The sequence below is a fragment of the Colobus angolensis genome, unplaced genomic scaffold, assembly GCF_000951035.1.
Source record: "Colobus angolensis palliatus isolate OR3802 unplaced genomic scaffold, Cang.pa_1.0 Scaffold40, whole genome shotgun sequence".
Lineage (NCBI taxonomy): Eukaryota > Metazoa > Chordata > Mammalia > Primates > Cercopithecidae > Colobus > Colobus angolensis.
In genome coordinates this window covers 5,249,954-5,263,306 of record NW_012117377.1, presented here as the reverse complement: position 1 = coordinate 5,263,306, position 13,353 = coordinate 5,249,954, and the positions used below count along the sequence as shown (strand labels likewise).

The window sequence follows — 13,353 nt, the reverse complement described above, 5'->3', positions numbered from 1 at the left end:
ATTTTCCATTCCACTATCAGGCACGCCCCCAACTGGATGAAATAAAATGTTTCATTATTTGCACATGTTAATAATTAAAAGTCTTCTGAAAATTTAAAACCCATTACCACAACACCAAATATAGTGGTTCAAACGCAGAATTTTACTTTGGCTGCCAAGATTTTAATTTAGTACTAAGGATTTCAGTTATGACTTGAAAAGCTTTTTGTACTAATCTTCATTATCACTTTCGTTTTCAATACTTTCCCCAATTGTCTTTGCGTCATTTGTTGTAAAGACTTCATTGGCTCAAAAGAGAAAATATGTTGGAAAATATGATGAAAAACCTCGAACTAGAAACCTATTTGAAAAAAATTTATTTGGAGCGACCACCTTCTAAATTCTAAAACAATTATTTTAAAATATTGACCCTAAGAACCCAGTCTTATTATTTTCATTGAATAAACAACCTGCTTTCATTGAACATAAAGAATGAAAACCTTCAAGGTCCTGTACTGTAACATAAAAATAGAAAATCAAAAGTCAGCCTATTAGAACTGCCTCTCTAAAAACTTTAACCATGTTGTCAACTAAAATTCGAGTATCTACTTCATCTCAATAAAGCTATAACATAAAACATCTGTTCAAACTGAAATTAAAGTACGCAGCTTTTATCCACTAACATTTCTAATGTCACCGTATTTAGGCTTCATGAACAAACGTATTCATGGTTATCTCAGCTAAAACTGGTTTCACTCTGCCAACAATCAATTTGATTGACATATTTACATATCAACTCATCTCATCTTACGAATTTTAAACTTTTTCATTTAAAATTGGATTCAAGTTGGCATCTTTCAAGAACTTTATGTATGTATATTTTAGGTTCAAACTGTGCATTAGAACATTTCTTTTTACTTTTGTAAGTAATAGATACACATATCCAAATGTATATTTATGACCTGTCAGATTGGAATAGTGTATGCACGCTGTTGTATTCTCACCATTTCATGTGAAAGGTGATAATTTTAGGCAACTATAAAAGAAATTCTCCTAACAGTATAAACTGGATCATCCCATTAGTTAGAAACAATACAAATAAATAACTTAGGAATAAAACAACATCAACTTGAGAAAGAATGTTACTCACATCTAAATTGCTGCAATTATGCTGTGTCCTCTCTTACCTGATCTTTAATTTCAAGATCCCTGTTAGTTTTTGCTCTGAACTCTCTGTGCTCCTTTTCTGCCTCATCCTTCTCCATGTTGGCTTTACTCAGCTGATAGCGCATTTCTCCACACACCTGTTAGATTGTAAAAACTGGATGATTACCTGCTGGAATCTGCCAGGCAATGCCTGCAATTAGATCCTTTGGTGCCCCCTAGAGGTCATATGGATAAAATACAACAAAACTTCCCTAAGAATGCCATTTTCTGCTAAAACACTCAACGTAGCCTGTTAAGATTCAGAAGCAACATCAGGGATTATTAATTCTAACAACTTGAAATTATAGATAAATAAATACATAACTAAGGAATTTAAGTAATGTGCCCAAGATTATTTTATATAACGGTTTCAATTGCATATTATCAACCAAAATGCACTATCATCTAACTCTTAAATAGGTAAAGTTAGCAGTTAAAATGTTAAGCTATGTTATTATTCATTCACATTGATACAGTTAAACATTCACTGTATATGACAGAGTTTTCTTTTAAAGACTTCGTCAGTTATGCTCTTTAAAAGGAAACGTATACAGGAATTTTTGTCTGCTGATAGACATACTATTGATATTTAGGTCTGTAGTATCCAGTATTGACTGCAAGGTTTGCAGATGTCATCTTATCATACACAATGCCAGGTATTCAAGTTAAGGAAGATTTTCTGGCAAAAGCCATAGACCGGAACTAAGCAGACTATGCACTTACGACTGTAACATTCAATATAAAAGGAAATAATTATAATATAGCATCAATAATGAACATACATAGTATCTTAAAAGTGTTGCATATCATCCTCTATACTTAACACTAAGAACTTTGTTTTATTTATTTTTTCCAATCTAGGGCTGCTACAGACACGGAAATATATTTGGAAGGTGTTATTAGCAGATATATCTAAATAAGCAGATTATGGGCCTTTTGAGAGAACTGAGAACCTATGGAAAGTTCAGTGAATGTAGAAGTCAGCTAACCTGGCTTCTAATTTACAAATATATGGCTCTTAATATATTATCTCATGGTTATGCTTTCTGGAAACTTTTCAAGTATTTGGTATTTCTCCAAAAATAACAATTTTAGAAACTTTAGAAATCAGTTTCATCATTACTGAGGTATTAGAACAGACTAAGGTATAAAACCTATATGCATTTAAGCTGGGCATGGTGACGCATACCTGTAGTCCCAGTTCCTCTAGAGGCTGAGGCAGAGGGATAGCTTGAGCCCAGGAGCTCAGGACTGCAATGTACTGTGCTAGTGTCTGTGAATAGCTACTGCACTTCAGCCTGCGCAATACAACAAGATCCTGTCTCCAAATAAACAAAACAGAACCTAAAAAGTAACTTTAAAAATAATCTACGTTTAAAAGCTATGGTGACAAGACATAAGAAAAAGTCAACAGGCTTCTTCTCCCCAGTGGCCCTCAGAAAGCTAGAACAATAATGAACTTATTAAAAATTCTGTTGAAAGTTCAAATGCTTTCAGTGTGCGAGAGTTTATTCTTCCCATTTCAAAAATTATAAATTTATAAAAACTATTAATTTTAAACCTAAATAAAAATTACAAATTCAGAGTGACAGGAAAAAAAATGAGAGGAGCCATACTTTATTTCCTTTCTCAATTGTTCACTATCACTATTTATGTCTACGAATAAAATGGAATAAAACCCTGAATTGACAATGTCAGAAGATAATGATTATACAATCATGATGTTTAAAACCCAACACCAATACAAATTTGTTAGGTAAAAACTGTTTAAGCATCAGGTCATATTTAAAATTATTTTATCCCTTCATTTTACTCCTACGATTCTCTGCTTTACTACTTTCAGTTCAGCATTTGCTACATTTATCCACAACACTGAAATTCTTTTTCAAATAAATTAGCACATTAAATTGAACCAGAACTACATTATCTCCATGTTGGAAGCAACTTCAAGGCGATTTAGTCTGATCACTCTTCTGATGCATATGTCCTTTCAGCTAGTTCTTGAGACAGATAACTCTCTCTCTCTGCTGTCCTGACTTCAACAGAAAGCTGCCTCTCTATTAACAACTGAAAACTGTCTTATCGTAGCTTTCACCTATAAATCTAGGTTAAGCATTCCCATCCTTCTGAACTAATTCCTTCACTTCCACCCTATCTCCACACAAAAATTTGAGCTTCTTACACTTTTACATTAGCTAATAGGAATTTTAAAAAGCAAATGGAGAATTATAGAAACTCAAGAAAAAGGGGAAAATGGCTCCCTTTCCTAATATATGTTAAAATTAATTTTAATTACTGAATTACAGAGCAACAATGGCATTACAAATATGTCAAAATTTTGGAAAATACATTGAGGAATAAAAGGTAATATGGAAAGAGTATTTTAAGCAAATTATCTATGTATTTAGTGGTAAAAAATAAATTGATTTTATTAGTTTCTTTGTTTTAAAGCAATTAACTATTGAAATCTAGAAGGACTACTAGTATTTCTTACAATATGTATCTTAATCATTGCCAGTAAAGACCATTAAACATTTTAGTTCTTGATTCACGAACCAGTGACGCCCATAGCACAGACAATGTAGTATTTTCAAGTATAAAGTTAAGCACCAATACAATAAGATCATGTAGTATTAGAATCTTTATTTTAATGACCAAGTCTGAAAAGGAGTAGGAAGTGGAAGATTTTTTATGCCAAGCACACCTTTTAAGTTGTAAATATATATCTTTGGCAATTATTGTAAACACCAACCCTATGCTATCTATGGAAAAAACAAGGCACTGCTAATTAATTTAGAAAAATGAGATTTATCAAATATTCAATAATTGAAGTAATACAACTCAACTCTTATTTATTTGTAAGTCTGTCTCCACCACTCAACCCTTAAGCTCTTCAAGGCCATGATTTGTGTCTAATTCATTCTTGTACACGCAATACCCATTAAGGGGCTGCATACAGTAACTGAATGTTTGCTGAGTAACCGTTAGGTGGCCTTTTATTATTCTTGAAATCACAAAACTTTTCTACTCCAAACTTCCTCCTGATAACAGTAAGAGGTTTGTACATTAGGAAAACATTTTTCAAAGAAAATATTTCCTTAAGTAACGATTACACGAACATCTCTTTCTGTACCTTTGTGACATCCATTTCCCGAGAAGCAAGCTGGCTTTGAATTTCCTCTAGTTGATTAACAGCCGAAATCTTTTCCTTTGTAACCTTTTCCACCTGGGCCTCCAGTTGGGCAATATTCTGAGACAAGATCAACATCTGTAAGGGAAAATAAAAGTCCTAAACAATAATGTCATTTGACAAAACAAATACTAAAACTTCTCTTGAATTAATAGCATCTCAGCATAGTCACTGGGCTTTGTGAGCCATTTCTCTGTGGATTGGGTATGTTCATTTTTCTCCTTCCTCTATTCATCTATGCCCAGTGAACTGAAATATGTACTTCTCTCCTATTCATCCCCCTGATCTCTAACCTTATTTTGAAAAATGTATAACAAGGTGATAAAATCAAGGTGTTGGTTGAAACCCTAAGGTGACAGATATCAAACACTCAATTAAGTTATGAAACAGAGTGCCATAGATACATTCAGAGGAGATACAGAAGCAGACAACTCTTAAACCCTTCTTCCACATGGAGGGTATAAAAGGACAGATGGGGAGAGTAAGGGAGGAAGTTCTTTACAGAGAGCAACTGGTCTGCTGTGGGTCCCACTACCCTTCCCCCAAAACCAACAAAGACGAGGCTCTGTGCAGTGCCCTTTGTTGGTAAAACCCCAACCGACCCCCTATTATCTAGTTCTCCCTCATTTCTCCTATAGGTTTCAGCTCAGCCATTATCTCCTCTCCTCTAGGAAGTCTTCCTTGACTCCAGTTCCCAGCACGAAACAGGTGACCCTTCCCATGTTCAGGGTTGATATTCAGCTAGTGTGCACTGGACAGTCATGCCTGTTGTTTGTAGCCTGTATCCACTCTCACCATTTCCCACACTGTAGAGATTAATATTTTGAATATCACTATGGCATGTGCTCCTACAATCTCAGTATATATACCTCCGTCACACCACGACCTCTGTGTACCTCGACCACAGTACTCATCCCACTGTTTTTAGTTGTCTGTTTCTTCATTAGAGTAGAAGTTCCCCAAGAGGTACCAAATACTTGATGAATGAATAAATAATGAGAATAAATGGCTTTCCAATGGACTCTATGGATATTAGGTTCTCAGTTTTTCTTCTCAAGATTAGAAATGCTTTCTAGATCTTAGATTTATCTTTTATAGCTTTTGGTTTCCAATTACGTTTTGTTCTTTTCCAGGAAGTCGCTCTTCTAGGCTCTTAATTGCTTACTGTACTGGCAGTTTTTAAAATGTAGAAGCAGCAAAATATATAGGAATACCTATCAATTTTTATCTGTTAAAACAAGAACTGGTGACACATTTTAAATAATGATATTTGAAATTTACCATTGTATGCTAACATGGGTGTGAATTCAGTTTTATAACTTAAATCAATTACTAAAATTCTATGATAAAAATCAACATTGAACCAAAGCTGTAGTAAATTAAGACCCTTAGAGCAATAAAACAAAGACAGGTGTCTGCCTTTGAACTATAGAACTAGTTAAAGTTTACCCTATGAAAATAATTTAGGCAGATATATTAATTAACTTTTCTGAAGGTAGTGGAGAATTGTATATTTGACTTATGGTTGTTTACATGTCCCTATCATCAAAGGATTGTCTACAAATCTAATTTTCACATACAATTAGTTTTACTAATAACAAACTAAAAAATATTCTTGAGCACATTACAATATAAACCTAAGGTTGAAAAGAAGTTAAATATCACAAATCAAAAATATCAATTTAATTTCTTAATTTAAAATTTTGAGTTCATGAGTACACATATCATGAATGTGTAATTATAGCTTTTCTGGAACCATATGACAGCAACAAACTTTAATTACCAGATACTAAAAATCATATTTTATTTATTTATGTGGACATACATAACTGACGGTAAACATCTTAACATTGTATGGTTTTTGAAGTAAATATACTTTTATTTTGCTAATTATAAATTCTAGTCCATTTCTCTTCTAAGGCATGTCACAAATCTCTCCCGCTCCTTAGGATTCCTCCCTCTGCCACCCGTCATTTCCTTACTTTGCCCACTACCTGTCTGCTACCTCCTGTCGCGCACTTTCTGAGGTCCCCCCTCCTGTTGTCACACCTTCTTTTTCCCCACGCCCACCATCTGGAAGTCAACATTACACGGCAGGAGCTTCTCCATCCACATCTGTTGCAGAGCCAGAAGTAACACAGACACAGCTGCAACACTGCTGGATGTCCAGGACGTTGACATCAGGTAAGTCCTTTAAACTTTGACAGGGGCAAGGAAGAGACAAGGACACCCAGGTTGGGAGAGGTTGATAGAAATTTCTGCAGAGCAGTCCCTAGTGTATTGAACATGGTATGAAGCTGTACTCCCTATGCAACAGATAAGAATTAAGGATTTTAACAATGGATACTGTCAAGGAAAGCAATTGAGAAAATGTGTGGACTTCAGGGGGTGCTCAATAAATAGATGATCAATGACTGAATGAACTAACAAAGCTGAGTGCTCAGTGCAACCAAGGACCATTAATGAAGAAAACACACAAACTCACAGCAAGTACTGCTGACGGGGAATGATTCAAACCTGTCTAGGTAGAAGGCATCTGTTCTCCTACAGTTTCCCACACAAATGGAATTTTTTAAAAAAAGAAAAGTAAGGGAGGAATTAAAAAAAAAAAAAAGAAAGAAAGAAAATCTATAAGTTTCACAAGTATTCCTACTGTTAGGAAAGCAGAGGTTCTTGTTCTAGCACTAACTTTAACCACCTAGCACTTACAATGTTACAATTAATCGGTTAGTCATTACGTTCTTGTGCCAGGCAGTGTGATATACATTCTCTCTTTAAATCCCCTTAGAAAGGCCGGGCAGCGTGGCTCATGCTTGGAATCCTACTGCTTTTGGAGGTTGAGGCAGGAGGACTGCCAGGAATTCAAGACCAGCCTGGGCAACAAAATGAGACCCCATTTCTACAATTTTTTTTGAATTAGCCGGGCACGGTGGCACATACCTGTAGTCCTAGCTACTCAGGAGGCTGAGGCAGGGGGATTGCTTGAGCCAAGTAGTTGGAAGATATGATGAGCTATGACCACACCACTGCATTCCAGCCTGCATGACACAGTGAGACCCTGTCTCTAATAAATAAATCAAAAATGAATCCCCTAGAGAAGGAATTATGTGGAATTAATTTTTACTTGAAAAAATGAGATTCAGAAAACTAAGTAACTTGCCCAAGTTCATTCAAACTAATAAGTAAAAGGTAAAGCTGGGCTTTATATAAAAGTCTGTCTGCTTTTACTAACATGAAGGGCCAAGAATTCTATCCAATAAGGCTCCTTCTCTCTTTCTCTAAAACAATAGCCACAAGCTAAACTTTATTAAATGCCCATGGTAAGTCAGACATTATATTAGATATTTTCTAAACATTATCTCACTTAATTCTATCAATTCTTGATGTATTAACTTTATTTACTCCTCTGAAACTTAGAGAGGTTAAGTGAATTGTTCAAGGTCACAGAAAGGTCAAGCTGGATTCAACTCTAAATCCTCTTACTTCAAAACCATTTTCTGCCATTTCCTGGTGAGAGTTGGAACCTCAGTGCTAGGACCACTGTCAGCTCTTTACTCACACATCTTTCTTTAGAGCAGGATCTTGAGACAAATGTCAGCCAGGGCTTCCTAGGGACAAAAGCGTCTTCAATGACTCTAGCTCAGAAATGTGTGGTATTGAATACAGACCTAGAAATAAAGTCACACACACATACAACCATCTGATTTTTGACAAACTTGACAAAAATGTGCAACGGGGAAAGGATTCCCTAGTCAATAAATGGTGCTGGGATAGCTGGCTATCCATATGCAGAAGAATGAAACTGGGCTCTTACCCTTCACCATATTCTGGTGTTTGCCAGGTTTGCTGTTTGCTGTTTGGTGTTTGCTGTTTGCTATTGATACCATTCTGTCTTACACAACATTCAGTCCTACATGGGCCTTGGGAAAGAATTTATGACTAACTTCTCAAAAGCAATTGCAACAAAACCCACAAATTGACAAGTGGAACCTAATTACACTGAAGAGCTTCTGCACAGCAAAAGAAACTATCAACAGAGTAAACAGACAACCTACAGAACGGGAGAAAATAGTCACAAATTATGTATCACACAAAGGTCTAATATCCAGAATCTATAAAGAAAGTAAACAATTGGCCGGGCGTGGTGGCTCACGCCTGTAATCCCAGCACTTTGGTAGGCCGAGGCAGGTGGATCACGAGGTCAGGAGATCGAGACCATCCTGGCTAACACGGTGAAACCCCGTCTCTACCGAAAATACAAAAAATTAGCCAGGTATGGTGGCACATGCCTGTAATCCCAGCTACTCAGGAGGCTGAGGCAGGAGAATGGCGTGAATCCGGGAGCTGGAGTTTGCAGTGAGCCGAGATCGCGCCACTGCACTCCAGCCTGGATGACAGAGCAAGACTTCATCTCAAAAAAAAAAAAAAAAGAAAGTAAACAATTGAACGAGCAGAAAACAACCCCATTAAAAAATGAACAAAAGACATGAACAGACACTTCTCAAAAGAAGACACACAAATGGCCAAAAAACATGAAAAAGTGCTCAAGATCACTCATGAGTGATATGGTTTCGACTTCTGCCCCAGCCCAAATCTCACATCACATTGTAATCCCTGATGTTGGAGGGGGGGCCTGGTGGGAGGTGATTGGATCATAGGGGCGGGTTTCCCCCTTGCTGTTCTCATGATAGTGAGTTCTTACAAGACGTGGCTGTTTTAAAAGTGTGTAGCACCTCCTCCTGCACTCTCTTCCTCCTGCTCCAACCACAGAAGACATGCCTGCTTCCCTTCCACCATGGCTGAAAGCTTCCTGAGGCCTCCCCAGCCATTCTTCCTGTTCAGCCTATAGAACCATCAACCAATTAAACCTCTTTTCTTTATAAATCACCCAGTTTCAGGTATTTCTTTATAGCAGCGCAGGAACAGACTAATACACTAATCATCACAGAAATGCAAATCAAAACCACAATGAGATCCCATTTCACACCAGTCAGAATGGCTGTTATTCAAAAGTCAAAAAACAACAGATCGTGGAGAAGCCACAGAGAAAAGGACACTTCTGCTCTGTTGGTGGAATGTACATTAGTTCAGCCACAGTGGAAAGCAGTTTGGAAATTTCTCAAATAACTGAGAACTACCATTCTACCAGCAATCCCATTACTGGGTACATATTCAAAAGAAAACAAATTGTCTTACCAAAAAGACACACATACTCACATGTTCACTGCGGCACCATTCACAATAGCAAAGACATGGAATCAACCTAGGTGCCCATCAAGAATGGACTGGATAAAGAAAATGTGGTACATATACACCACTGAATACTACGCAGCCATAAAAAATGGAATCAGGTCTTCGGCAGGAACATGATGAAACTGGAGGCCATAGTCCGAAGTGAATTAACGCAGGAACAGAAAATCAAATACTGCATGTTCTCACTTACAAGTGGGAGCTAAGCATTAGGTACTCACGGATATAAAGATGGCAACAACAGAAACTGGGCATGACTGGAGAGGAGAGGGAGGGAGCGGGGCAGGGGTTGAAAAACTAACTATTGGGTACTCTGTTCATGTAGGGGGTGACAAGATAATTTGTAAACCAAACCTCAGCAACATGCAATATAACCAAGTAAAAAACCTGCACATGTACTCCCTTGAATCTAAAAGTTAAAAATAAATAAATGATAAATAAAAACTGTGCTGCATTTCTGTCACCACCTTTATTCATGAAACAACTGTCAGCATAAGAGAGAGGTTCTGTTACATATGAAGGTACCTGGAACACTGCCAGGCACACTTCAGCCTGCGTTTTTCCTTTCTTATCAGGAATTCTCATCAACATACTTCTACACAGTAGAACTACTCAGCAAGGCAAATGGTTTCCAGCAAACAACCAAAAAATACCAATTTCCTAGGTGTAAACAATAGCTGGTGTTTGCTATTGATACCATTGTCTCTTACACAACACTCAATTCGCAACTTCATCTCCTTTCCATGTCTTATTCATATTGGTTACACGTGGCATTCCTTCCCCCATGCTCTGTGTTTCTAAATCCCATCTATTCTTGGAAGCTCAATGAAAATGCCATCTTTTCCGCAAAGCCTTCCACGATCTCTGGCAGACAATCAGTTCTGATCCTCTGAACTCTTAGCATTTTAGTCATAACTTCCCAATGGCATAGGGACTTTTTTCTTTTCCTTGTAATTCATTCCTTCATTCATCTAATATATACCGAGCACATTTTATATGAGAGGAATGTGCCAGGCATTGAGGATGTTACATGCAAGGGACTCACTGAACTAGGGGAAGCAAACTATTCAACATGAATTTGTAATGAATTGGGTTATGGGAGCCCACAGGAGACCATCCCAATTCAGTTGTGGGAGGTGCTGAGAGGAGATGGTACCAAGAAAAACTCTTGGCCATGCGCAGTGCTCACACCTGCAATCCCAGCACTTCGAGTGGCCAAGGAGGGTGGATTGCTTGAGTCCAGGAGTTCGAGATCAGCCTGGCCAACATGGCAAAAACCTGTCTCTACAAAAAACACAAAAAATTAGCCAGGCATGGTGGTACGCCTACGTAGTCCCAGCTACCGGGAAAGCTGAGGTGGGAAGATTACCTGAGCTCAAGAGGTTGAGGCTAAGTGAGCCGTGATCACCCCACTGAGCTCCAGCCTGGGCGACAGAGTGAGACCCTGTCTCAAATACAAACAACTCTGAAGAATCAATGAAAGAGGGCAGAGGAGGATTCCTCTAGACAGGGGGCAAAGCATACGCAAAACCCTGCACTGAAAAAAAGCAGTATGGAAGATAGGCATATGTGCATGCTTGGGGAAGTACAAGTACATCAGTGTGGTGAGGGTGCAAAGAAGAAAAATGAAGGAACATAAGACTTGAGAGCCAAAGAGAGGAAGAATATTGTAGAGTCTTCATGCTATGATAAAGGATCCTAAATTTTATCCAAGGTTGCAGGGAGACGTGAAAGGATTTCAAAGCAAGAGCCTAACATGTTGAGAAAGATCATCCCAGCCGCAGTTTGGAGAACAGATAGGAAGGAGGTGAGACCCACAGGGGCTACAGGAACCATCCAAGGATGAGATATGAGGAGCAGTAGGACGGAGAGACAGGGCAATGTAAATGCTCGGGGGCTTAAGTCTTAGAGCCTGGTGATGATGAGATGTGTGCGGTGAGAAAGATGGGGGAGAAAAGAGTGACAAGATTTCTGTGCTGGATAACTGGCTAAACAGTGGGTCCACTGGGATAGGGAAGGTGGAAAGTGAAGCTGGTTTGGGAGCTCAGTGTACAGTTAAGGATTTAGAAATCAAACAGCTCTAGTCCTGAAGCTTTCGGTCCTAAGGCTACATATACATGGAACTCAAGCCACAGTACTGCTGAAGACACCTAAATCTTTAGCTCCCTGCTAAACTCTAGAACCTCCTATCAAGCTGCTTTCTAGATGTGTCTCCTTTATTGCCTCAAACGCACTTTAAACTCAGAGTAATGTAAAAAGCACACATCATCATTCTCCCAAATCAAGAATTTGAATTCAAAGAAATCATAAAAGGAAAGAGAATCTTTTAAGGAGAATAAAACTGAAAAAAAAATCAAGAAATATAGCACAAACAGATCTTCAGTGAACATAGCAATGGTAATTTCATTGGCTGTGGCATGGAAGTTGAAGTGAGAGGTGACAAAATAAAGACAACATGTATGGACAAATCTTTCAAGGAACTCAACTATTAAGAGAAAGAGTCAAAGAGGGAGATGGAATTACTGAAGTGGTTTCCAACTTTGGCTGCACGCTGGAATCACCTGGGTGAGTTTCAAACATACTGACAACTGGATGCTACTCAGCCATTTTGATGTAATGGGCTTGGGGTACTGTTTGGACAATCAGATTTTTAGAATTTCTTGTGTAGCAAAAATTAAGAACCACAGATTACAAGAAAGATTGTTTCTTTCAACAGTAAGAGACACTTGAAAGTATTTTCCTGAGGATAAGAAAGAGACTGTAGTGAAGGAAAGATTGATTCAGAAAAGTGGAGCGAACAAATGGAATGAGTTCAAGGGGGTGACGGAAACGGCGTCCACGGGAAGCGGAAAGGATTAGGAAGACGCCTTTCCCATTCAGACTGGGTTGGAATACCGGTAAACATTTATTGGGCATGGGGAAGATAAATAGTTGAGGTGGTCATCACTCAGTGGCTTTAATTTTCTGTTGTTAGGGAAGTAAGGCTCTCTGCTGAGAATAAGAGGAAAAGTGGTATTATAGAGAATTTGAGAAGAACAAGTAATGTGAAACAGTCTTTAAAGAAATGCATTTAAGATACCATCACTTCCCACCTGGACTACGATAATCACCTCCAGACAGGGACCGCAATAGTCACCTCCAGGCCAGGACGGCGAAAGTCACCTCCAGACCTGGACCGCCAAAGTCACCTCCAGACCGGGACCACGAAAGTCACCTCCAGACAGGGACCACCAAAGTCACCTCCAGACCGGGACCACGAAAGTCACCTCCAGACAGGGACCACCAAAGTCACCTCCAGACCGGGACCACGAAAGTCACCTCCAGATCGGGATGGCCAAAATCACCTCCAGACCGGGACCGCGAAAGTCACCTCCAGACCGGGACCGCGAAGTCACCTCCAGACCGGGACCACGATAGTCACCTCCAGACCCGGACCGCGAAAGTCACTGCCAAACCCAGACCGCCAAAGTCACCTCCAGACCGGGACCGCAATAGTCACCTCCAGACCGGGACCACGAAAGTCACCTCCAGACCCGGACCGCCAAAGTCACCTCCAGACCGGGACCGCCAAAGTCACCTCCAGACCGGGACCACAAAAGTCACCTCCAGACCGGGACCGCGATAGTCACCTCCAGACCCAGACCGTCAAAGTCACCTCCAGACCAGGACCACCAAAGTCACCTCCAGACCGGGACCACGAAAGTCACCTCCAGACCGGGACCGCGATA

At 39.0% G+C, this 13,353-nt stretch overlaps 1 protein-coding gene across 1 annotated transcript in view; it reads right to left on the bottom strand.

The window, feature by feature from the left end:
• Positions 1-13,353, bottom strand: part of SDCCAG8 (serologically defined colon cancer antigen 8) — a 249,008-nt gene that overhangs the window by 158,840 nt on the left and 76,815 nt on the right. The window contains exons 11-12 of the mRNA XM_011955705.1: positions 4,319-4,453; positions 1,167-1,283 (exon numbers count right to left, since the gene is read on the bottom strand). Coding sequence (XP_011811095.1) covers positions 1,167-1,283; positions 4,319-4,453 — 252 coding nt within the window. The remainder of the gene's footprint in view (positions 1-1,166; positions 1,284-4,318; positions 4,454-13,353) is intronic.